The following is a 27,460-nucleotide window of genomic DNA, read 5'->3' on the forward strand; positions in this document are numbered from 1 at the left end:
AGATTATGATTTGTTTTTACTTGCTACTATATTTAATTGAATAATCTCTTCTCCCCCCTCCCCCCCATATTTTTATATTTGCAATATGGGGATGGATGTCATAATTATGCTGGTTTATCTGGGACATTGTCTCCTGCTACCCTTGACTGCCTTTATTAATCTTTGCAGTTCTTGCTCATATTTACTAGAGTACAGTAACTCACGAATAATTATACTGAAATTAATTGCAAATTTAAGCTAACATTTTTTCCTGAAGTGTTTCCTTTACCCTTAGAACAAAAAACTAATTAACTGGTTTCCTGTAGGGCTGGGTGGAGACTGTAGAAAGTAAGAGTTTGGTGATGTGCAAGTGATTTAAAACTGGTATTTATATTTAAGGTTTTCCTTTTTTCACGTTTCTCTTTTGGGGCTTTCATTGCGGAAAGAAGAACCTGCCCACAACTTAAAACCCTTTTTGAATGAGGAAAGTGTGGGGGTTGTATTGAAATTTGATGGGAGAAACCTTTTTTGTTGTTGTTGTTCTTTTCTTAAAATATTGTGGGAGGGGGAAGAGATAAATGAGTAAAATTTTCCTGGTGTTCGATAAAAATAAACATTAAGTCAGTAACCCTTGGTTTAGGGAACAAAAGCAACATAAAAAGTTTAGATAACCTTTTTTCTTAAATGACGTACACATGGTATAAATAGGAAAATAGTTTGCAGAGGAATTAGCTTCTTAGTAGATATTTAAGCCCAATCCTAGATTATTTTTGTTTAACTTTATATTTTATTAGCTTTATGATAGATGCATTGAAAATTTAGTATTATTGTAGTACTTCTGTACAGTATGATAATACCTCATTCCTTTTATTCTAGATGCCTGGAATGATGTCTTCAGTCATGCCTGGGATGATGATGACTCATATGTCTCAGGCTAGCATACAGCCTGCTTTACCGGTAATCTTTTCAAAGTTTATTTGATTCGGTATTATAAAAAGAAGTTTATTTCAGAAACAGTATTTTAGAGTGCATATGGAGTAACATATACATACATGTTAGATATGTACTCTAAAAACAAATTTAATTTTTGCTTTTTCGATAATTTTAGAACATCCTATTAACCTTTGAAAAAAGTTTGTCTGAATTCCAGTGTGGCATGAGGATTACAGTGAACTTATGTTTAATAGATATTAAAGTTTCTACTTGTATTGAGACTAAATTATATTTCTTGAGCTTTTTCTAATAAAGAGTACTTTACCGTTTAACTCAAATCACTATAGTGAAATCACTTACTTAGGTTCCCTCCTGACACAATTTTGTTCAGGAATGGCATCCCTACCATTGAGGGTAGAATCCATGGTTATTGCATTGAGGCATTGTAACAGGAGTTGAAGGGATGTATAGGATTACATTTCATGAAAACAGGAAAAAGTGATAATCACATATCACAACAGTTTAAAAAGTGATGTCCTGATAATCATCTTCTGAGTTTGGATAATGCAAATATTCTATTTTATAGAAGAGGAAATTAAAGCTCAGAAGTGTTAAATAGAATTCACCTAAGTAGAAAATTACATTATCTTTTCTCAGAAACTGTGGTAGCTAAATTTAAGCATGAAAATTAAAAATTTATCAACATGAGATCATAGACTTAGGAAGGAAGGACATAAATGAGCATTTATTAAGCACCTGCTATGTGCAAAGCACTGTGCTAAGCACTTTACAAATATCTCATTTCATCTTCACAGCAACCTTGGAAGTAGGTGCTATTATCCCCATTTTTCAAATGAGGAGACAGACAAATAGGTCTGTATAGGTTAAGGGAAGCACTGGTATCTGAAGCTAGATTTGAACTCAGATCTTCTTGACTCCCAGGCCCAGCACTCTGTCCACTGTTCTGTCTCACCGTCTGACTTCTACACCTGGAAGGTCATATAGTCCAGCTCCAGCGTAAGAGAATATTGAAGCCTAAGGGGCTTACATAATTTGCTTAAGGTCACACAGGCATTGTCATTCAGGATTGATTCTGGAACCTGTGCTTTCTGAAGGTTGCATATTGACTTCAAAAACCGTAAACGTGTTCTATTGCATTTTTTTATTTATTTTGTTAAATATTTCCCAATTACATTTTAATCTGTATTCTTCTATGGTCCAAATTTTGATATCATTACACTCTACCACACTACAGTCTAATTAGTTTGCCATTCTGTTTTCTACAGCATTGGCTGTTGGTTAACAAGTGTAACTGTTGGGACAGATATTAATTTTGAAATGTAATTAATAGTTTTTATAAAATATAGAACTTTTGAAAAATGCGTAGATGTCTTCTCCCACGTCATCATCCTGTTTAAAAAAAAAAAAACTTACAGGCCTAGGTAAGTAAAGTATTTACCCTGAAAAGAACAGTAGTTTTCAAAATAAAATGTTTGTATTCCTACTGTGTATGTGGGCATCAAAGAGTTGTAGTTTTTGAAATGTTTGATTTGATGGCATTTTTATAGAGATTACCTTGGAAACCTATATGCAGTTGGAGGCAATCTAGTGTTCTATTAAGAATTCATAAACTGTACATAAAATACTATGCTTTATCAATTTTATTTTTTATTCTTACAGCCAGGAGTAAACAATATGGATGTAGCAGTAGGTATGTAATATCGGTTTATTAATGGGAAAGAATATAATTTATGAGATTCTTAACCCAATCTTATAAATGATTTTTTTTAAAGGAGTAGGTTCCTTCAATATTTTTAGTAAGTGAAGGAAAATTGTATCACTTGTCACAAATTTTTTTGCAGTGACTATTAATATAAGATGCTATATTAAATAAATAAGTAATTTTTAGTGTTATGTTTATACTAATGTATTCTGTTTTGGGACTTGGAGAAAAATAGAATCGTTTTGGAAAAAGAAAATAGAATCCTTTCATCAGTGGACTTTAAATTACTTTATCAGAAGTTAAAATGCTGTATTAAATGGGTTCTATTTATTGTCATTAGAGCAGATGTGGAGTCTGGAACAAAAATTAGAAGTAACATCTCATATAAAAGATAAAATGTTCATTCTGCTAGATGTTTTTAAGATTGACTTTTGCAGGGATTTTGAGATAAAGGCATACATCTATAGCTAAGGATGTCTTTGTACAAATTCATCATTTTTATAAAAAATATTCATTTCTTTTATTTCATTGAAGCCCAGGGAGGGAATTGAAGTGACTAAGGTTGAGGACGTGGGAAAGGAGTATTGAATGAATTAAAGTGCAGGGCGGGCATCAGTGCATATTGTACTGCATGAGCAGTACTTCTGCCACATAGTAGTGAATGCAGTGTGGAAGTAGGGTAACTTTTTGATCATCTGTGGAAATGAGAAACCAGGAGAGCATTGGTAATTGAAACTCCCAAACCTCATTTTATTCAACAGTTTCAACCTCCACCTTTTTAAAAATACATTTTAAAAAAGGCCAACGTCTCCAACTGCATCCGGGACCATCTCCAGTGATCCTGATCTATATCTTGCCACTGGACCCAGATGGCTCTGGAGGAGAAAGTGAGGCTGGTGACTTTGCACAACCCTCCCTCACTTAAATCCAGTTCACTTGCAAGTCATGGCATCACCTTCCTGATGTCATGGTCCTCTTAGAGAATAAAGGACAAACAACGACAAATGGCAATGTTTAACTGCCATGCATTTGTAGTTCTGTTTCTTCTTCTTGTCATTGTATCTACAATTAGCAGCAGGGCAATTTCCCTGCCTTTTTTAGTTTTTAATCTGCTATAACCTATAGAAAGTAAACTTATTTATGCACAGTTGATAATTGTGAATCGTTAGACTCTGGGTGAGATGCCTCTAATGATATAATAGCGTACAGTTAAAAATACTTTGTAGTTTACAAAGCAGTTTCTTCCCACTGACACTATGAGGTTAGTAGTATTACCTCCTTTTTATGGATAGTTCAGGAAGCTGAGGTTTAAAGTGGTTGACTTTGACCATGGTCACACAGCGTGTAAATTGCAGAGCTGGGACTAAACTTAGATCTGATGATTCCAGGTCCAGTACTCTTTCCACTATGCCATGCTGCCTCTACTGTGAAGTAAATTTGCATGGGTGATTTTAACTGCTTAGAAACCTTTATTTTGTTGTGTTTTGGGTAAGTGAGGTAGTACTGTACTTGTCAGTTGTTTGGTCGTATTCTGGAGAGCAACAAGTTAGCCAAGGGTAGACAGTCTTAGAAGGAAGCAAAGGGTTTTAAACGATAATTGTCGAAATATGGTTCAGAGTTCAAGGGTAGTTAATGGAAAATTTTTAGAATGAATTGAAAACTAAAGTTTCAGAAGTCATTAGTTGCTGGAAGTCCTTAAACTACATTGTTTTATTTTGGAAGGAGAGAGAAGAAAAAGAAAAATGTCAGATGGTATGGTATTGGGGGAGGAGAGGACAGATTGGAAGAAAAAATAATTTTACAATATGTGACAGGTAATATTTAGAAAATTATTTTGACCAATTATAAGAAGTTGAATTTAGAGATGGTCTCTGGTTTGTGCATGACTTTATATCAATAATGCTTTTGATCTTTATGGATGTTAATTGTGTAAGAGAATTATTTTAATCACTTGATAAATATCCATTTTTTGTTTTTTAGGTGCAACATCTGGCACACAAGTAAGTAAAAATCTAAGGCTTTGGGATTTATTTAAACTAGATGTGCCTCGATAGTTTGATATTTTGTTTCACTACTCATTTCTTGTCCCCTTTTAGAAGACTAGCTTTTACTCCTAAGATGTGACCCTTTGCTTCTTTCATTGATAAAATGTCAATTTTTTTAGAGCCAAAGGTTTGAGAACTATTGAAAAATTGTATTATTAACTCTTACGGTATTTTTTGTTAAACTTTAAGATTGAGCTTGGTTAGTGAGAAAAGAGTAGGTTGAATAATGGAAATTGTCATTTGAAGAATAGGGCTCTTTTTTAAATTGCTACCATTTATTAGTGCATATAAATTGGTCGTTTAAGTCTAAAATTGAGCCTCAATTTTAGAACCTCAGTAGAACCCTCCCTCCTATAGCTATCAGCTTCTTAGGGTGCAGGAATCAGCTTAAGATAACTATTGTTTTTGCATTAAGTTATGAAATGTTCTTTAGTATAGAAAAAACAGTCAGCCTGTATGCTGGGTTGATTTTATGCCCTAAAAAAGAGGTAGAAAGGCAGCGTGGCATAGTGCATAGAGAGCCTGTCTTGGCATCACGAAGACCTAGTTTGTACTGCCTCTGACACGTACTAGATGTGAGACCCATGGGTAAGTCCCTTGACCATTCTATGCCCCAGATAGCTCTTTAAGACTTTACAGAAAGGTTGCTGATCTGCAGTGCTGGAGGAAGTTTCAACACTGGGAGTTCCATATACCAATGAAGTCACATATATCAGTAGAGTCGTACGGCTAGACAAAAATAAAATAGTATGTGTTTGAGTTGACATTTTTAAGAGATTGGGCCTGTTTTTGGTTCTTTAGACTCCAACTTGACTTTTCTTCCTGTGTGTCTAGATTTTCTTCCCTGGTGTTTGGTCTTAACAAAATTTTCTCTTTGTTTTGTAGTCTTTGTCATTTTTTAGTTGTCATTTGCAAGATGGTAGAGTAATGACTCATTATCTACTTACATGACTTAATAATGTTAATAATATATGTCTCTAAAGTTTTTGAGTTTGATCCCCAACATAGTAGTTTAAAATACAACTAAATGTTTGTATTTTCTCCTAGAATGATATAAGGATTACTGAGAAAAGATTCTTAGATGCTCTAAATTACTGTCTAAGTGGGGGAGTAGTTTGCTTAATCTCATTATTACTTTGTCCTAACTAGACAAATTGTTTCTTTCTTATTCTTTCTGCAGTTACTTGGTGCTCATTGATTTAATAGAGGGGTTGGGGGTGTGTGTGTGTGTGTGTGTGTAAAATTCTTTTTAGCAAAAGACTCTAGCAAGATCCATTTTCTGACACAGGGAGTTGTGATTTGTATTGTTTAAAAGCTACTACAAAGAATAGGTTGTGTCATATAGTGAGAAGACCATTGGGCTTGGAGTTAGAAGGCAAGGGTTTGAGGTTCTGGTTGTGCCACTTTCTATATGATCTCTGGAGGTTTCTGAGACTTTCAGGGTATTACTTTTCTCATCTGTAAAATGAGAGAAGTTGAATTAAATGAACTATAAAGTCCATTGCTGCTCTTAACCATTCTGTGGGATTTTCACTAGTGTTCAAATGTTAGATTTCCGTTATAGACAATTAATGATAGACTTCAACCAAAAAAAAGTTAATGTTATTTGTTTGAAAAGTTATGTGCAATATTTTACATCTTACCCTTTTCATATTGGAGATAGGAACATTTCTTTTTTCAATTTCCAGCTTGAGCTTTTTTCAACATTTGCTTATACTCATGTCCTTTGAAATTTGAATCCAAAACATACAAAATACAATGTTAACACAGCTATATAAAATACAATGTTAATAGAAATCATATGTGTCCTCTGTTTTAATATTCTAGACATTAACTATAGCAGAAGTTCTCAACTTGGGGTCCAGAAACTTTTGAAAACATTTTTAGAAGTCTATTTCAGTATCATTTATTTTCTTTGTAATACTACAAGAAAGGGATCCATGATGCACAAACAAACCTCCTATAGAAGATAATAAACATCTCAAATGTTTGGCCTTTTGTTTTTTACTTGGTTGTATCGGAAACAGAATAATTTGAGGGACTCAGAGTAAAGCTGAAGTTTATGCTATATACAAGCCCAAATTAAAAGAATGTCTGCCTCCTAACAAAGTCTGAGTTTTGAAGCCGACATGACTCCAGTGGGGAAGACACAGTAGATCGCTTTAGAGATAATGCAGCAATAGAGAATTATAAAATATTATCAGAGACTTTTAAACTTGTCGTGCGTAATTCTTGTTGACCTGGCCTGGAAATGAAGAGATTTCAGTGTATGAACTTATAAATCAAGATTTAGGGGAAGATCCCTGTGTTCTTCTCTAGATTATTGGGGATTGTGCCCAGTTTTGATCAGTTTAGTTAGCTACATTGTAATTCCATAGCAATTTCTATTTGTATTTCAACTTTCTATTTGTATTTCAGCATGTTCACTTAATACAAGTTTCAGTTGAATTCATCACTTGTGACAACCATAGCCTCTTGGCTGTAGAGATTGACTAAACCCTAGGATCAACTTTAGGATGTCAGTTCTATGAATTTTCATCATAACTTTTGGAACATTTATGTTGCCTGCTGGTGCTGTAAAATGTTCTTTGTTGGATAGCAAACATTGCAGATGATTATAAGTTTGGATCTATCTAAAGCAGCATTATTTGTTTCTGAAAATAAGCCATTGAATTATATCATGATATAACTTTGCAAATTTGATGCATTCACGAGTGAGGAATAGGTTAAAGGAAAGTTTACACATTAACAAATTTTGCATCGTAGTCTTATTATTGTTCCTATGGAAAATGGTCTAGTAGGATTGTATAATGTTCTAGTAGGATTATATTACGTATGTATAATATAAAAATCATACTTGGACATGAAGCTGACCTATATCTGGTTCAATTTGACTCTTATGTGATTTAACTGTTACATACTAGTATTAGCATACACCGTTATTCCATCTCGGTTTAATATAAAATTTTTAAGTGAAATATCTTAGGATCATGGCTTCTCTGATCCCTTCCAGCTCAAAAAACTTATCTGTTCCCCTTCCTCGTTTGACAGTGAGGAAATTAAGGTCAAGAGTGAGTAAATGACTTAGACCCTATCTCTTTAATAGCATAGCAAAATAGTGTGATAATGAAACTAGAACTAGTATAATAGTCTTTTCTAGATACCACTTCATCTTGCAAAACCTTTGCCTCCTATGTGTCTCTTCCTTCTCAACATGTTCACTTAATACAAGTTTCAGTTGAATTCATCACTTGTGACAACCATAGCCTATTGGCTGTAGAGATTGACTAAACCCTAGGATCTGCTCCAGTTCATTGATCCTCTTATTTTGTGGTATCCAGAAATGGATAAAGTACTCCAAATGTGACTTGAGGAGCACAAAATGCAGTAACTTTTAGTTACCATGCCTTGATCTGAGAGTCTATTAAAACTCTCAAGTCTTATTTCTTATGGACTGATTTGGTGTCAGATAAAGTTTCCTCCTACCCCTCCTCCTTTACTTGTAGAAGAGGATTCTTGGAAGGAATAATTTAATTTATTCCCCTCATTTGCAGATTAGGAAACTGAAAACCAGAGAAAAAAACTCCCCAAATCACATAGTTAAGTAATATCAGTCTAGTCTTTTCAAATAGAAAAATGTTAAATTAATTAGCATATAAGCCAACTTTTTAAAGCTCAATGTTAAGAAATTGCTAATTGATTACTAAGAGGGCTGATCAAATGTTAAAACTCCTTTGAGAAATGATTAGAATGCAATACTGTCTAAAATTCATGGGTCTGGTGCTGATATTTAAAGCAGTTGACATATGTAAAGAAGTTTAACTTATTAAGGGCTTTAAAAATTATGTAATATTCTACATCAGTTCATTTTTTCCTATGGAAAAAACATTCCATCAGAACAGGAAAGAGATGTGAAGGAGAGAATTATTTCAGTAGCACAAGATATTTTAAGTCTTAAACTTTTGTGGCTAAATATGAAAATATTTAGGAAAATAACTCAAAATATGTTAGTGATTTTTATAGGCATCTAATTTCTCCATGGATACTAAGATTACTTTGGTTTTTAGTAGTTATACCATATCTGTTCATACCGAACTTATAGTCAATGAAAACTCCTTAGATCTTTTTCATATGGGCTCATACCATGTCAGATTTTCTTCTACTCCTCTTCCTATACTTCTGTGGCCCATTGTTTGGAACATAAAAGTGTACAAATTACTGGTTTTTGTAGAGCCAGAGACCTAGAAATTCTTATTCTGTCATACATCCCTAGTCATATGTATATTTAATTAGTATGCTTTCAATGACTTCATCTAAATACTTGATTAAAATATTAAATGACGTGGAGGTCCATGGCATTTAATTAGTGACCTGTGTACCCTAGTTTATGTTGATTCATTGATAAGCACTTGTTGGGTATAGTTTTCAAACCAGCTACCAGTATTCTTTTTTTTTTTTTTAACCAGTTCTCTTAATATTATCATATGGCCTATATTTCTCTGCTTTGTTAAGGAATGGGCCTGTGTTTTGTTATGTATATAGAATACTTTTGATATATTAGCATAATTTTAGACTTGACATTGGAGAATATGAAATTAATATCAGAATGATATTAAGTATTAAATATTCTGGCTGTGATTTCTAAGACTTGTAAAAGAATATAATTTTAACTTGGATTAATCTTTTTTTTATCACTTTCAAAAAATCCCATTTTTTAGTTTCTAATTGTCTTGTTATAATATAATGTCTTCTAAATGATTTAACTTGCCAGAATATTCCAGTATTTTTCATGTTACTGGTGGAAGACATGGCAGTAGCAGTCAATTTTCATGTTTATTATTAAAATGCAGCCCTCTAAGGTTCCAGTCAGTTCACACAGTTATCAGACTCTCCTTCATACATTTATTATTTTGTGAAAAGTTTGTCACTAAGTATCAGTATCCTGAAGTACCGTACAATTCTTAAAATATTTTTAAACAAAGTGCAAGATGTAATTTACTTCATTGTTTAACAGGTTTGAAGTATGTAGATTTATCAGTGCTACTTTTTGATTACAAAAAGATAGTTACATAGTTTTAACTAGTGAGCTCTTAGATAGAAATACTGTGCGTGCATATATATAAATGGCACTTAAAATTAATCACGAATTTTACTTTGTCAGGCCCAACAGAAGAAGAACATTAATCTTTTTTGAGGTCTTAATTTGAATTTAGTTGCTTCATGTTGACTTTATTTTTTCTTCAGAAATCAATGTGGACTGAACATAAGTCTCCTGATGGAAGAACTTACTATTATAACACAGAAACAAAGCAGTCTACCTGGGAAAAACCTGATGATCTCAAAACACCTGCTGAGGTAAATATTGTATCATTTTGGTTTGGCATCATCTAGGAAACTGAAGTAAGATAGTATATGGTGGTCTATCATATTGATGAGGGTGAGGAAGAAGATATTTCCTAGATACTTAACCACCTAAGAATAATGTTTAGCATCTTTGCCACCCTGAACACTATTAACTGTTATTTTTACTAAATCCCTTTGTGTTTTCACAATTAGAGGTATACTGTAGGGGGACAAAGACCCTTATTAGAGAGAAACTTAAATCTGAAATGACCACAAGATGGGTATGTTTGTTTCTTTGTATGCTGTTAAGCTTCAGAATTGGATCGTATATATACCCCCTTAAAACCCTACCCTTTCCAGAACAAGAAATTAAAAATGAGAGGAATTGAGGCTGCAACTTAGAATCCCAAGGTTAGAATTTTTAGCAGTTTTACATAGCAAAATCTGGTAGTCTATGCTTTTAATAACTAGAAGTTTGTAGTGGGCTTTTTTATGAATAAAAAAATACAAATATGACCATAAAAAGTAAAGGGGCCTTAGTGTATAAATTATTCACTTTTATCAATGAACACTAACTTTAAAAAAAAGTATGCAGATGCAATATAGAAAGGGAGCATAAACATCTTTGGCTAGACTTCTGTATACTTTGTGACTGATAAATGACTAGTTAAACATACTTCAGAAAACATGCCTATACAATATTGAGGAAACTGGTAGAAATGACATTTTCTTAAACTGAATCAGAGTTATATCTTTTTTTTTTAACACAAACTAGTTCAGATTGGTTGGTTTCTTTTAATTATTCTCAAAGTGAAAACTACAAGCACAGTTGAACCAAAATTTGCTTCAACTATTTCATATATCAGTACTTTAAATATACTCTTCATGCCTCCATATCACTGATGGTTGGCAAGTCTTTAATTTCTATATTTCATACTCATTTTACCTGAGATATGTTATGATTAATATTTTTAAAAATCAGAATTTTGCATTAAAAATTGTGACTTTAAATATCAATTGTATGTTGTAGTTATTATTGTTGACCAAAAATGTTTTTTCCCATTAGCAATTATTATCTAAATGCCCCTGGAAGGAGTACAAATCTGACTCTGGAAAGCCTTATTATTATAATTCTCAAACAAAAGAATCTCGTTGGGCCAAACCCAAGGAACTTGAGGATCTTGAAGGTAATATAGAATGGTAACTTTTCTAAATTTTCTTCTCAGATTTAAGTCTTTCACAATGAATCATCCCCTCTTTAGGACTATATAAAGGTGATAATGTTAAAAGTCAAATGATTGGAATTATTTTAAATAGTGTAACAGTTTTGTGGGATATTATTTTTGTTGTTGCTGTAGATCCCAGTTCTATAGATTAAATAGATTTTTATTTGATTCCACTGAAACTAGGATACCAGAATACCATTGTTGCTGGAAGTCTTATTACAAAATCAAACCTGCATGGTGAGCTGCTTTGATAATTCACTTTCTGTCATTACTTTTCTATAGTTGTTCACTAACCATGATTTGGGTAACTCTTCAGTGAAAAATCCAAAACTTAAATAATACCATTCCCATTAGAGTTATATTAGAAATGAGCTTTTATTTCTTTTGAAATTAAGGGTGTTGTTATCACATGAGCAATATATTTTTTAATTTACTGAAGATAATCTGTTATTTTCTTGCAAATCAAGTAAAACTAAAAGCTAGATTCATGTCAGTTTTAAGGTTGTTTTCCATTATTGGACAGATTCACTGGGCAAATTGACTATAAATGATCATATAGTAAGACCTGACAGACTTTTAATTTGATACATTTTTTCACTATGAAATTCAGCCCTTGTTTGTTTCCTAGTGATGGTATTAACAAATGAACCAAAATGAAAGAAACTAAATCTACTTTATGCTCTGGGAATATTGTAAGAAATGGCATATGTGATTTGAAGTTAGATCCCCTCACTTCTAACATAATGTTTCAAGATAGCATTTTAACATTTTAGGAAGTCATAGAAGAACCATTAGGAAACTAAAGTGCAGTAATACCTCACTTATCCAGGCACTTCAGATATTCAAAATTTTCTTGAGAACTTGACAGAAAGCAAACGTCTTCCCAAAACAACTAGAACAGAGTCTGTTCACAAAAGCTTATTTTAATTTTAAGAATATTCTGTATACCAGGCCTGCACAAACATATGGCCCATGGGCCACCTGACATCGTTTGGCAGACCATATGTTGTGCAGGCCTGCTGTATACAGACTCTTATTTGGATATAATTCAAGCAAACTTAATCATATAATTTTTTCCTCTTTATAGCATATTGTGGTAGGGTAAAGAGAGCAGAGTGGGTAGGGAGAGAAGAGATGATTTGTGTAGTTTCCAATGTGGAAACTTCAACTGGAGTACTTAAGAGATGTGACTTGGTCATGACCATATAGCTAATATGTGTCCAGGTTAAGACATCAGTCTCCTTAACCTCGTTGTCTTTTTAATAGCCGATTATTAGGCTTATGATATTTCTGGCACATTGCCTGTCTTTCAGAAAGCCAACAACCATAGCAGTACCTTTATTTAGGATTACTACACACTGCTTCCCCTCGTTTATAAATACTATTCTCCAGCCAAACTATCCTACTTCCTGTGCCCTCTACACAACATTCTGTCTCCTGCCCCTGCAGTTTTGTCTACATAGGCTTCTCCCTGTTCTTGGAAGTGTACCCTTCCCCACTTTTGCCTCTTGGAACATTCCAAGGCTCAGTTCAAGTGCTACTGTCTACAAAAAACCTTTCCTAGTTGCCTTGTTAAATGTTACCCAACCTTTACCCTCAGCCCCGGTTAGTTTATATACATTTTGTTTCCGTGTACATGTTTCCATTCAGTAGAACCCAATTCAAGGAGAGGGTACTGTTTCATTTTTGTCTTTGTATTCCTACTGCCCAATGAAGTGGTTGCCACATGATAGGCACTTATTGAAATGAGTTGAATTTAATTGAATTTGCTAATTAGGTAAGTGGTTATTAAAGGCCTGCATATCGAGTGCAGCAAAGGAGGAGATATGAATTAAAAAAAAAAAACAGATGACCGCAAAATGCATCATCATTCATATACCTTCGTATACCCTGGTAGCTTTTGAGGGCCTGCCTCTATTGCAGCATAGTACATCAATTAAATTCATAGTTATGATCCTGAGTTATTAGGTTTTCATATGTTCTGTTTCAGAAAGACCGAACTTAAAAAATTCCATTAAAAAGTTCAGATCCTATGTAGGAAATCTGCATTTTAAGGAATACTATATAAGGAATGATACTGGATAAATGAGGCGTTACTGTAGACTTTTAGAGAAAGAGCAAAAGTTGAAACAGAATACAAAATTTCCATTATTTAAGAGTAAAGAGGAAATAGGGACTAAAATTGGCCTAAATTCCCATGTTGCTTATGAGACTATGATTGTTTCTCATGACATTGAAAAGAAGAAAGCTAATTTCTAACAACTTTAACCTGAGTGGCATTATTTAGGTTTTAGATATCTTTAATTCTAACCTATCTACTGCGCAATCCTAGTATATGACCTCCAGATTTCATAGTAACTTGGGTTAGGATTTAAGCAATCAATTCTTTGATCCCTAGGAAAATAGTACTTCTCTTGTCCTAATTATGCAGGTTAAGACATAACTGGTTTATGGGCAGTAGAAACAGAGATTGGGAAATCACTGGGGTTTGGAGAAGCCCTTAATGGATAATGTAATTTCTACATTAGAACTTTGTGGTGAACCAACTGTTGATAAAAGTAGTATAGTTTACCTAGTGAGGTTTCTTTGTTCCTTTCTCTTTAAAGTCTTTCAGCAACATTTAAAGTAGCCATCAATGGATTAATTTTCTTTTTCTTTTTTAAACAGCCATGATCAAAGCTGAAGAAAGCAGGTAGGTGCTCAGTAATGTTATAGATCTGTGGGCACTTATGGTGTGCCTTACATGTGAAGATGCCATTACTGGACATTATTCTAAGTAAAACATTTATGTTCTAGCTTTACATTTGCTTTTGTAGTATGTAGGTGTTTATTATTAGCTTTGCCAAATTGGGCAGCTTTAAATTCATTTGGAAATTTTATTGTTTATTAAATTAAAGAGTGGCATCCTGCTAGATGATACTTCTGTAGAGCATAGAAATCTTGATAGCCTACTCTATAAATTATAGATGACATTTTTGGTCCTATATGCCTTTGAACGGCCTTGAAAATTACATTAAAATCACCTTACAAATTTATCAGTAATTTACACACTATTTTCAAACAGATTTTCATATCTTCTCCAATTCTCTTGGAGAACGCATCAAGTCATTCAGATTTTTATTTTTTAGGTTACATTTCATGGTTATTGAAAGTGTGGTGCGTTATTTTGTGAATGGAGGTGATTTGGTGAATTCTTGGAGACCTAACCTTGGTGCATTTGCACCATTGCTCTCCCTCCCTCCTTTACCCCTGAATCCCATTCCTGCTGCAAACCATAGTGGTTTGCTTCTTATGTAATATATAATATTGAAGTAACAGTGCATTCTTTTTTTCTTTTTAAATGTACTTCACAGTAAAGAAGAATCAACCACAACATCAGCTGCCCCAGTTCCTACAACAGAAATTACAACTACAATGAGCACTATGGCTGCTGCTGAAGCTGCAGCTGCTGTTGTTGCTGCTGCAGCTGCCGCGGCTGCAGCAGCTGCCGCAGCCAATGCTAGTGCTAATGCTGCCATATCAACTCCTTCCTCCATTGTTGCTTCAACTGCACCAATTGTCACTGAGCCTGAAGTTACTTCCATTGTTGCTACTGTCATAGATAATGACAATACAGTAACAATTTCAACTGAGGAACAAGCACAACTTGTTACACCTATTGTTCATGAACAAAGTGCAGAAGTATCTAGCAATGTACCAGAGGAAGCGTCAAAGCAGGAGGCTTCAGTAGAGTAAGTTGGTTTTATGTGGTACCATTGAGGTTCATAATAACTAGACCAGATATAGCAGAACCAGATTCTAGCATTTCAAAATTTTAAGACCATATCTCCTCTCTTCCCTCCTCATCCTTCCCTTCCCCCCACCAAAAAGGTATCCATTAAAAATCTTCAGTAAGTGGAATGTGGTAATTTACATTCTAAGGGTAGAATTGGAGATAGATCAGCTGATACTGCACATATACTATCAGTGTCAGCACTTCAAACTAACTCATCAGCAACATGGTAGAGTTTTAAAATTGTAAGGCAATTAAATTGAATAGATCAACTAGAAAAACTTATAACCTAAAAACACACTAGGTAAATGGGAGGGGGAAATTGGAAATAGGGAAGAGAAGGAGATGGTGTAGAGCAGTACTTCTTAAACTGTGGGTCATAAAATACAGTTTTAAGAAGTGTTGAAGGGGTCACAAGTGAAAAAAGTTTAAGAAGCCCTGGTATAGAGAAGGGACTTGAAAGAGTAAGAGAAAACAGAGGCAGTTGGCAAGAAAGCATGCTGATAAGAATCAGTCTTTAAAAAAAAAAAAGCTTGCTTAGAAGGTCATAGCATCAGTGCATGCCCAAGTTTCTCCCTTGCCGACCATAGTGTTGCCCATTGAGAATTGCTTTACCTAATGGTGTTCTCACTTGTCAGATTCATAAAAGAAAATTATGTTCCATATATTTAATGACACAGAAGAGTACTAATACTTTTGAAAGCTTTCAACAAGGCGAAAATAAAAAAGGCCATTGTTGGCCTATGGAGGCAGTGTGCCATAATGGATAGAGCATTGAACTTGGAATTATAAGACCCAAGTTCAAGTCCTGCTTTAGCCACTAACTGTGATAATGCACATGTCACTATTATTATTATTATTTTTACCTCTTACTTTATCAGAAAAATGATTAGGTTGTTCTTGATAGCCTTTAAGGTCTTTCCACCTTTAAATCTATGAGAATAAAGAAAACTGATACCCCAAAATGTGAAGTATAGTAGCTAGAGACTTAGCCTCAGTATCAGGAACACCTGGGTTCAAGTTCTGCCTTTGATGCATCTTAGCTATTTAGTGACATTGGATCTTTCAGTTCCCCCAGGCAACTCTTAGGATTATAAATTGCAGAATATTTATAGATACAGATTTCTAGTGGGAATTTCCTCACAAACAATGAAGTCTGAGGCCCATGACAAAAGATAAAAACCTGATCAAATATTTACTAATGGAATGTCTAGTGCTTTTCCTAATGAGGGCAATGATTTTTTTTTCTAGGAATAATAACATTTTAATTTTGTTTCTTGATTTCATAGTTACACCCCTAAAAAAGAGGAAGAAGATAGTCAACCTGCTAAAAAAACATATACTTGGAATACAAAAGAAGAAGCAAAGCAAGCTTTTAAAGAGTTATTAAAAGAAAAGGTATTTCATATTTGATCTCTATTTGAATATTTTTGATGGTGTTTTATATTACAAAATAATTACAGATTTCTTAAGTTATTCTTTTTTTTATTAATTTATTTTGATTTATCAATAATCACTTCCATATGCTTTTGAGTTGAAAATTTTTCTCCCCCTTCCTCCTCACCACCCTCCTCAAGACAGCACACAGTCTGATATAGGCTATACATTTACATTCATGTTAAACATATTTTCACATTAGTGATGTTGTAAGTAGAAATTAAAACCAATAGGAGGAGCCATCAGAAAGAGGAAACAAAACTCAACAGAAGAGAAGAAAAAAAAATAGCAATTCAACTTCCATAGTTCTTTCTTTGGATGTGGATAGCATTTCCCATCACAAGGCCTCTGGAGATGTCTTAGATCCTCGTATTGCCATGGTATAGAGCAGCACTTCTTAAACTGTGGGTCATAAAATACAGTTTTAAGAAGTGTTGAAGGGGTCACAAGTGAAAAAAGTTTAAGAAGCCCTGGTATAGAGAAGAGGCTTGAAAAAGTAAGAGAAAGTACTAATACTTTAAGTTAAGTTTATCAATATTAGTCATCGCACAACGTGGCTATTATTGTGTACAACGTTCTCTTGGTTCTGCTCACTTCACTCAGCATCAGACCATACAAGCCTTTCAGGTTTTTCTGAAGTCGGCCTGTTTGTCATTTCTTATAGCACAATAGTATTCCATCACATTCATATACCACAACTTGTTCAGCCATTCCCCAATTGATGGGCATCCTCTCAATTTCCAATTCTTTGCCATCACAAAAAGAGCTGCTATGAATATTTTTGTACATGTGGGTCCTTTTCCCATTTGTATGATTTCTTTGGGATATAGCCCTAAAAGTGCTATTGCTGGGTCAAACGGTATTATGCACAATTTTATAGCCCTTTGGGCATAGTTCCAAATTGCTCTCCAAAATGGTTGAATCATTTCACAACTCCACCAGCAATGCATTAGTGTTCCAATTTTCCTATATCTTCTCCAACATTCATCATTTTCCTGTTTTGTCATGTTGGCCAATCTGATAGGTGTGATGTCGTACCTCAGAGTTGTTTTGATTTGCATTTCTCTAATCAGTAATGATTTAGAGCATTTTTTTGATATGGCTATAGATGGTTTTTAATTTCTTCATCTGAGAAATGCCTATTCATATCCTTTGACCATTTATCAATTGGGGAAAACAAGTTACTATTTTAAAACTGTTCAATGCCTTATTTTAGAGCTACTTGAAGACATGTAGTTAGTAATAATATAACCCTAGAAACAGGACTGTGTTTCTTTGTCCTTTTGAAATAATGTACATTTTAGTATGTACTATATCTTAGACACTATTTTTCCTGCACATGGTTTTTTTGGGGAGTGGGGGGGTCCAGGATGAGGCAGTCAGGGTTAAGTGACTTGCCCAGGGTCACACAGCTAGAGCTAGTAAGTATCAAGTGTCTGAGGCCAGATTTGAACTGAGGTTTCCCTGACTCCAGGGCTGGTTCTCTTGCACAAGTTGCAGAGATGGTAGAATTAGAATAGCAAAGCTTGTTTCAGCACTTGAGCTTGTCTTGAAAAATATTTTTTAGAAAATAGTGCAATTTTATGATTTCATCATTTTGAAGATGTGCTTCTCTTTCTATTTTAAATATATATAAAGAAAACATTTCCATATAAGAAGGTAACAAAAAACAGATATTTTAGGTTAATATCATAACTATTAATATTCCCACTTAAATTATATAATTTATCTTAACAGCGAGTACCATCTAATGCCTCGTGGGAGCAAGCAATGAAAATGATTATTAATGATCCCCGATACAGGTAGTACTTTTCTTTGTCTACATTTCCTTGGAAATTCAAGTTTAGAATACTTATGTTAGTTTTCTTGAAAATTTAATCATTCAAAAACAGAACCTGACTTAATTCTTTTGGAATTTTGTGAAGTAGTTTGATTATAGTAGAAGTTCCTTTAAACTATTTTAGTGGATTAAGCATCGAGAATTGAATGTGCTTAGGACTACATGGTTGTGTTGGGTTTTTTGTCTTTTATTTGTTTGTTTTTAATGGTGTTTTTGTTTTTTGCTTTTTTGGTGAAGCAATCGAAGTTAAGTGACTTGCCTAGGGTCACACAGCTAGTTAAGTGTCATGTCTCTGAGTCAGGATTTGAACTCAGGTCCTCCTGACTCCAATGCCAGAGCTCTATCTACTGCACCACCTAGCTGCCCCTTAATGTTTTATTTTTTCCCCCAATTTCATGCAAAAACAATTTTGAACATTCATTTTTTTTTTTTTAATTTTGAGTTCCAAATTCCCTTTCTCCCCCACTCCCCCTCATTGAGAAGGCAAGCAATTTTGTATAGGTTATGCATGGGCAGGCTTGCAAAACATTTTCAGATTAGTCACGAGGGTGTTTTGTTTTTAAGATCCTTCATATTTTACTTTTCATCAACAGTAACTACTTATTTCCTCCATTGTGTGGTATTTTGTGAAGCATAGGCTTTATTTTCCCTTTCTAAAGTTAATATTATAAGATTTTTTTTCTTTTCCTTTTCAGTGCCCTGGCAAAGCTTAGTGAAAAAAAGCAAGCCTTTAATGCATATAAAGTCCAGACGGAGAAAGAAGAAAAAGAAGAAGCAAGATCAAAATATAAGGAAGCTAAAGAATCCTTTCAACGGTTTCTTGAAAACCATGAAAAAATGACTTCCACAACCAGATATAAGTAATTTCTCAAAATGTTTTTTTTTTTTCACTCCATTTTTTCCATTTCAAGCTATTTGTTTCGGTTTCCAGGGGAAATAATTCTTAAGCACATTTATACTTAAAAATTTACATATAGACATGTACAAATTACATTAATTTTTAACTTAAAAGTGCCTACATAAATTCTTAGGTATGCAAAATCATTATTAATCAGAGCATTAATTTAAAATAATAAATTTTAAAATATTATGACATTATAACAATAGACATCAAATGACAAGGCTTAGTAGCATAATTTGCACATTGAGGAATTTGCTGAATGCCAACTTTTTTTTTGACATGCAGAAAAGCTGAACAAATGTTTGGAGAGATGGAAGTATGGAATGCAATATCTGAGCGAGATCGTCTTGAAATTTATGAAGATGTCTTGTTCTTTCTTTCAAAAAAAGAAAAGGTGATTTTTTTTTCCTACCCATCTAGAGTTCCCTGTTTCTTTTGCTGGGTTTCAGGGTCTTCTTTTTCCAATAATACTGAGCTTTTAACTTCTTAGAAGTAGAATACCTTTGTTGGAGGGCGGGGATTCATATTCACACACAAACCAGTTAGTTAAGGCTTAAGTGCTTTCTATGTGCCCATAGTGGTGATACAAATAGAAAAGGTAGCCACTCCCTACACTTGAGGAACTTTTTTCTTTTTTTTTTTTTTAAATGAATTTACTATTTATTGGGGCAGCTAGGTGGCACTGAGTTTGAGTACCAGAACTGGAGTCAGAAAGATTCAGCTTTCAGAATTCAAATCTGACCTCAGATACTTACTAGCTATATGACCCTGGGGAAGTCACTTAATCTTGTTTGTCTCGATTTCCTTGCCTGCAAAATGAGCCAGGAAAGGAAATGGTAAACCACTCCAGAATTTTTGCAAAGAAAACCCCAAATTGGATCATGAAGAGTTGGACATGAATGAAAACAACCTGTTTGCCCAATATGTACTTTCCCCCATTTTCCTCCCAGAAAGCCATCCTTTATAAGAAAGAATTTAAAAGAGGAGCAAAAACAGTAAAACCAACCAAAAGATAACCAAGTCTGACATTTTTATACAGCATTCTCTGTATAAAATGTATACAGTTCCATGTTGATAGTTCCCAACCTTCATAAAATACAGGGGGTTGCTTTTTCGTGTCTTCTCTTAGGTCAGTCTAGGTAATTGTTAATTTCACAGCATTAAGTTTTAATTTTGTCTCTGTTTTACTTTTTTACATGGTCATGTATATTTCATTTTCATTGTTCTACCTTATTTTTTTATATAAGTTCACGTAAGTGTGACCTTGCTTCTTTGTAGTCATTATATGCATCATTCCTTACAGGGTGGTAATATTACTTCCCATTCATGTAGCATAACTTTTTTATTCCCCAGTCAATTGACATCTACTTTGTTTTCGATTCTTGGCTACAACACATAGCTGCTATAAAAATTTTGGTATGTGTCAATGACCTCTTGGGAGCATACACATAATAGTGGGATCTTGGGTCTAAAGGTATTTTAGTCACTTTCTTAGCATAATTGTAAAGTGCTTTGAAAGGAAAAGGAGGGAAGGGAAAAAAAATTTATATAGTGACTGTTTGTGCCAGGCACTGTGCTAAACATTTCATAAATATTAACATTTTGTCCTCACAACAACCTTCTGAGTTGCTATTATTACCCCCATTTTACAGATAGGAAACTGAGGCAAACAGTTTTAATGACTTGCCACAGGCTCATTAAGTATCTGAGGCTGGCTTTTAACCCAGGTTTTCCTGGCTCCTCTGTGCCACCTCACTAGTTTTCTGAATGAGAATACCTATTTCTTAGTAACACATGAGACCTGTGTGGTAGAACACAGAAATTATTTTAGCATTTCTGCCTTTTTATACATACTAAAATATTCATAATACTTTTTGTATTAGCAAAGAACTTAAAAACAAAGTAGATGCCAGTCAACTCAGGAATAGCTAAAATAAGTTGTCCTACGTAAATGTAAACCAAAGATGAAAGTTTAAATCTTGAAAATTATAAGAAAAAAAACTAGTGATATTCAGATTAAACTGATTCTTTTTAAAAAACTAACAAAAATTGACAGACTTCTAACCAACCTGGTAGAAAAGAAGAGGGAGCAAAATCATATTAACAGTAAACAAATAGAAAATGAACAAAGTGAAATCATAACAGAAAAGGAATTTTAAAAATCAACCTTCTATTCAGAGTTATATACTACTAAAACTTAGAATTTTTGTAAAAGAATTATCAGCAAAACAAATTATAATCAAATTTCAGAAAAGAAATTAAAATAATGTTAAAGGTGCTATGGGGGAGGAAGGAAGAATATGCTCCTATTTGCAGAATTCTCTCAGACTTTTAAAGAAAAATTAGTACCCATATTACTAAACTGATTCTCAAAAGTCGAGAAAGAAAAAACGTCCACCAAATTTATTTAGTGAGATATATACTGAAGCCAAGAAAGGGTAAACCAAAGAGAAAGAGACCAGTATTTATGCCGGGCATGCAAGTATAATTCAATGCTATGAAAACACTTAACAATTAAAATAAATTAAAAAAAAAAAACAACAACATGGTCATAGTCATATCATAGAGTAAAAGCTTTATTTTAACAATATTTTTTACGCAGAATACTGTGTTTTTGTTTTTGTTTTTTTATTTTAGTTTTAGGCAATTGGGGTTAAGTGACTTGCCCAGGGTCACACAGCTAGTAAATGTCAAGTGTTTGGTCTGAGGCTGGATTTGAACTCAGGTCCTCCTGACTTCAGGGCCAGTGCTATATCCACTGTGCCACCTAGCTGCCCCCTCAGAATACTTTGTACTAACATTTTTGCTTGTTTATATATCAGTAAAAAGGAACATGTAGTGTTCTGGAAGGACTAATGGAGTCATGAAGGACTTAATGGTTTGTTATGTTGAATAGTCTGACAATTATGGAGCATCTGAGTTTTTAAAAAGATTCTTTGTGGTTGATGTATCAGTTGGTTTGTTATAAGGGAAGGTTCATTGACAAGGGATAGGTCAGTACAGAAATGATGGCAAAAGCAAAATGTAGCAATGAAACTTATAAAAATAAAATTGTTCTTTGTATCTTTCTTGGTAGGGGCCTTTTGCACATAAATAACAATATTTTTTGGGTAACTGAAAAGAGACTAGTTTTTGAAACTTGTAAGTACACAGTCCTTTTTGTAGACCATTCCACAACATAACCTCCTGAATAGGAAATACCTAACCAAAAGTTGTTAGGTATTTTTTTTGAAGATAGTTTATAAATAGTTCACTCTTTAATTTTGATAACTTGGCAAGCAAGGAACAACTTACAAGCTTTCATGACAACATAAGGGGTTACATAGTCCAAGAAACTTGACTTTGGACTGCAGTTTTAAGATAGTAATGTAGTCCTTGTCATGAGTGAGGATAGAGATTGAATAGCCCCAAATAAGACAAAGTGAGGAACTGAGTTAATGATGCTTAGAGGATTACCTGAAGAATCCATAGAACAAGTTAACTTGAGTCTGAACCTGATAATATAAAAATGTTAGCTAACATTTAGATGGTGCCTTAAGATTTGGAAAGCATGAACTCATTTAATTCTCATCATTCTGTGAGGTAAGTGCTGTTAATATCCCCATTGTATAGATGACTAAGCTCAAGCATACAGTGGTTAAGTAACTTGCCTAGGGTCACAACAGCTATTAAAAAGTCTTAGGCTGGTTTGAACTCTTGTCAACCTAACTCCAAGTCCAATACTCTGTTGAAGATATATGTAAGGAGATAAGGTGTAACCCTTACCCTTATTGTGAATGCTTCAAATTTCCCCAAAAAACCCAAAACAAGAACATTTTTTCATTGAGTTGGCTAATAAATTACATATATTTGAAGACAAACGTAGCAGTGACTCTTTGACGTCCGGATATCATTTACTTCTGCTTATGTGTTTTGATACTGTTGTTGCAGGAACAAGCAAAGCAGTTGCGAAAGAGAAATTGGGAGGCCTTAAAAAATATACTTGACAACATGGCTAATGTTACCTACTCCACTACTTGGTCTGAAGCCCAGCAGTATCTGATGGATAACCCTACCTTTGCAGAAGATGAGGAGCTACAGAGTAAGGATAATCAAGAAATACTTTTGTAGAAACCCAGCAGTTTTAAAAAGAGGATTTTCTAGAAATAAGTGAATTATTTTTACTTGGCATGAGAGATTTGTAATTTAACACCTTATAATATACAGTGGCATACAAAATAACTGGGGTAAACCTTACAACTTTATATCTTTGAAAAAACTTAATATGTAATATGTCCTTTTGCTGCAGTCACATGATTTGTCAATTTTACTTCACAAGATTTTGTCACATCCTTAATTCATCATGAAACCTTATTTTCAACATCTTGAATATTAACTCTGCCTTTGACAAACAATCCATTTTTCCAAGTCTAACCTGTGTGATCATAGGTTTTAATCAGGCAAGTTTCCAAGTCATTGAAGCCTATCTGTTCTTAGATACGTGTCTTTCTTGACCTGATGTAGGATACAAAGTCATCTTGTAATATTTTGTCTCCATTTAAAATTTTTGTGATTTGGAACAATTCTGCTTCTCAACATCTGTTCATCATTTTCTCTGGACAAATGTTCCAAGCTCACTGAAAGTTTAAAATACTTTTTTTTTTCCAAAAAACTTTTTGAGGGCTATTTTACCGTCTGATATGATGCCCATCATCAGTTTCTGTGCATTATCTTACCCAATGATAATTTTTTTTTATTCATACCAACAATGTCTGTTTTTACTGGTCTTACAGCTGTGCTTTTAACTTTAAGAAGCCTATACTGTTCTGTTATAGAGGACTCAGTAACAAGTTACCCTTCCAGTAGATAGAGCCCTCTGAAAGTGTTTGGTTTTTTTCCTAAGAGTTATTCAGCTGTATTGTAATGCAATAGACAGTCAGTTGTTGACATATTTCTGCACACCAACAGCTCTGCAATATCACTAGTAGTCATTAAGTGTGCTCATTAGAGCATAATTAGCATATTTCCTTAGAGTACTACCCAGTTTTAAAAACACAATAAAAGACAGCATTGAAACATGGCTGCATGGTACAAAATCCAGCACTCAGATGACAGAGGTAACTAAAGGTGGGGAACCCAATTCAAAGCAGCTTCATTTGATCAGTGCCAGCCTTCTGTTAGTAGAAGTACTCATATATGACTATTGCTATCATAAATGAAACCATTTCAAAGTTATTGTTTATCAGGAAATAATTTGGACAGCACTATAAGTTGTCCATTTCTAGAAAATGTGTTAATTATTCCTAAAATGGAAACTTTCCAAGACAGAAGCCTTGAAATTGACTAAAATACTCCTTGTCAGTTGTAGGTGAATTTCATTGATCATTCACATTTATTACCCCACAATTTTGATTTCCATAACCTTAAGTTTTGTTTTTTCCTTTGTCAGACATGTTAGGTCACTTTTTAAAATTTTATTTTATTTTTTTTTTTATTTTTTTAGCTCGGCAGTGGGGTTAAGTGACTTGCCCAGGGTCACACAGCTAGTAAATGTTATGTGTCTGAGGCTGGATTTGAATTCAGATCCTCCTGAATCCAGGGCCAGTGCTCTATCCACTGCGCCACCTAGCTGTCCCATGTTAGGTCATTTTTTAAAAGGAAGTCCTTATTGTATAGCATTTTATTGACAGGAAATTAATCTTACTTTCCTTACTCAAGTAGTTATGTTTAAAGCATTTTTTTCCTCGTTAGACATGGACAAAGAAGATGCATTGATATGCTTTGAAGAACATATCCGGGCTTTAGAAAAAGAAGAGGAAGAAGAAAAACAGAAGAGTTTGTTACGAGAAAGGAGGCGGCAGCGTAAAAATAGAGAATCTTTTCAGGTTAGTATTTCACTTTTCCCATGCTGTGGAGATGACCCTAACATCTTGATGGCTGTATCAGCAAGGTGAAAGCTTTGGCAGCTTTCATACTGGAAAGCCTTCAGATATTTTCTCAACAGCAGACTCTGCTTTCTGAGATCCAGTCTGGCTCGAATACAGAAATTCATTCTCTGTAAGATGCACTTCTTGGGGTTTTGCCCTTTTTAAAAGTTCATGAGACAATTAAATGTAAAATAACCTTCAGTACTCTGGAGGGGATGCCATTTACTTCTGTAGTGACTAAGAGAAAAGCAGATAGAAGATATTAAAGAGCAGATGGTTTTTTTAAGCCATTTATAAAAGCCTAGTTAGTATATTCTAAATGTAAAGTTCTTATTTAGTAACCAGTGAGGTTACATAGTTTTGGAAGAATTTAATCATATTCATCTTTATGGACAAAATGAGGCCAGAGAGTTTAAATGAATTACCCAAAGTCACATAGATACTAAGGAGCTGAGCCAAGATCTGAACCCATGTCTTCTGACTCCAGAACCATGCACTTCACTTCCTCCTTATTACCGCACATGAAATAGTGGCTCATAGGTTGTTATTATCTCATGGAAAGGAACTGAGAACGTCAACTACTGGTACATAGTATTTTTCCCATTTCTCTATAATCTTCTAGAGTAATGTATACATGTATTGAGGGCAAACCTTGATGAAACTATCAGAAAGGAAGAGATTGGCATTTGAAAGTGATATTCTATAGCAGATCCTGTCTTCATGGTCACACAAGTATAGAGAATATATAAGATCCCACTTGTGATCTCTGGTAATTCCATTCACTGGTTTGTGCAGCCTGAATTAGAGTAATGCAACTACTTCACATGAACACTTAATCTTTCTTATCTGTGCTAATTGGCATCTGGTGGTATGAAAGTCTGTGACTATAGCAAAACTGATCTTTTGATTAATGTTAAGCAGTAATAAAATAGGAAGACATGACTGTCAAAACTGTTGTTCTCCACTATCAAATGCATAATCCAGATAAAAGAGGAGTTTGTAAGGAAGATGAGGTCTTTTGGACATTCCTTTTTCGCAGTTGACACTGCTGATTGCATCATTCCTTAGAATATTTCAGAGCCTTCAAAATGTAGTACATAATTGTTCAAGAATCTCTACCTAGGTGAAGGATGCCTGTTGTCTAGATTTGTTATGCATTTGGATGGCATACCTATAAAACTGGTCTGTCAGTACATATATTTTTGGAAAGACACTACAGATCAACAGAGAACATACTCAAAAATAAATAGAACAGATTGGATTGCCTGTGAGTTGTGCACTTCATTTTGTGACCCGAAACTTTTCCGAGGGGGGGAACAACTCAGACTTTTGGTGGCCCTTCTCATCAAAGCAAACCCCTCTACATGCACATATGATCACATTTGTGTCCCATGTTCTCTAACAAAATGTCTTCCCTATCACCTGTATTCTACATTTTCTCTCTGTCTGCTGGCTTCTTCCCTACTACCTATCAATAAGCCCATGTCTCTCATCCTCAATAAAACCCTCCCTTCATCCATCTCCACTAAGTCATCTTATATATCTTTCCTTCCCTTCATAGTTAAGTTATTTGAAAAATTCTTATAGTCAGTGTCTCCACTTTTTCTCCTCTCTTAACTCTATGGTCTGCTTCTAATCTCATTCATTTGAAATTGCTCTTTCCAAATTACTAATGATCTCTTAATTGCCAAATCCAATGGTTTTTTCTCAGTCCTTATCCTTTTTGTTTTCTCTGTATCCTTTGACACTGAAGCTCCCTTTTCTCTGGGCTTTTCTTTTTATTTTATACCATTCTATCCTGGTTCTCCTACTTAGCTGACTGCTCCTCAGTCTCTTTTGTTCTGTCTTTTAGGTCATGCTCATTAATAAGAGATGTTCTCAAAGGTTCTGTCCTGGGCTCTTTCCTTTTCTCCTGTACTATTGGTGATCTCATCAGCTCCCATAAATTCAGTTATTACTTGTACATATAGATGATTCTCAGATCTACTCATCTAATCTTAATTTCTTTCTTGACCTTCAGTCTTAAATCTTCAACTCCTCTTAATACCTTTTGAACGGGATGTCCCATAGATATTTTAAACTTAACATGTCCAAAATTGAACTTGTTAACCATTGCACTAATCTCTAACCTCTTCCTTCTTCCTAACTTTCCTATTACTATCTGGAGTAAGAGTCACTGGAATGAAGGGATGGACTTTGCCCTTTCATGGACCTATGAGAATTGTTTTTACATTCTTTGAAAACAATAAAATGTAAGCACCATTATTAGCTTACCAGCAGGACTTCTACTCTAGGGCACTACCATCCTCCCGGTCACCTAGAATTATAACCTAGATGGTGTCCTCAACTTTTCAC

The 27,460-nt window shown here is 34.2% G+C and overlaps 1 protein-coding gene across 9 annotated transcripts in view; it reads left to right on the top strand.

The window, feature by feature from the left end:
* The window catches only part of LOC114045874 (pre-mRNA-processing factor 40 homolog A-like), a 57,401-nt gene that overhangs the window by 19,612 nt on the left and 10,329 nt on the right, over nt 1–27,460 (top strand). For 5 of the 9 annotated variants that reach the window (XM_027866048.1, XM_027866049.1, XM_027866052.1 and 2 more), the window contains exons 3-16: nt 856–936; nt 2,593–2,623; nt 4,616–4,635; nt 9,925–10,035; nt 11,090–11,210; nt 11,433–11,486; nt 13,917–13,941; nt 14,603–14,980; nt 16,311–16,419; nt 18,196–18,260; nt 18,994–19,158; nt 19,485–19,593; nt 23,130–23,280; nt 24,930–25,063. In XM_027866048.1, the coding sequence (XP_027721849.1) occupies nt 856–936; nt 2,593–2,623; nt 4,616–4,635; nt 9,925–10,035; nt 11,090–11,210; nt 11,433–11,486; nt 13,917–13,941; nt 14,603–14,980; nt 16,311–16,419; nt 18,196–18,260; nt 18,994–19,158; nt 19,485–19,593; nt 23,130–23,280; nt 24,930–25,063 (1,554 nt within the window). The remainder of the gene's footprint in view (nt 1–855; nt 937–2,592; nt 2,624–4,615; nt 4,636–9,924; nt 10,036–11,089; nt 11,211–11,432; nt 11,487–13,916; nt 13,942–14,602; nt 14,981–16,310; nt 16,420–18,195; nt 18,261–18,993; nt 19,159–19,484; nt 19,594–23,129; nt 23,281–24,929; nt 25,064–27,460) is intronic. The other 4 variants (XM_027866050.1, XM_027866051.1, XM_027866055.1 and 1 more) reach the window with 1 other exon arrangement.

This window comes from Vombatus ursinus, unplaced genomic scaffold (genome assembly GCF_900497805.2).
Source record: "Vombatus ursinus unplaced genomic scaffold, bare-nosed wombat genome assembly UNPS02014779.1, whole genome shotgun sequence".
In the NCBI taxonomy this organism is placed as follows: domain Eukaryota; kingdom Metazoa; phylum Chordata; class Mammalia; order Diprotodontia; family Vombatidae; genus Vombatus; species Vombatus ursinus.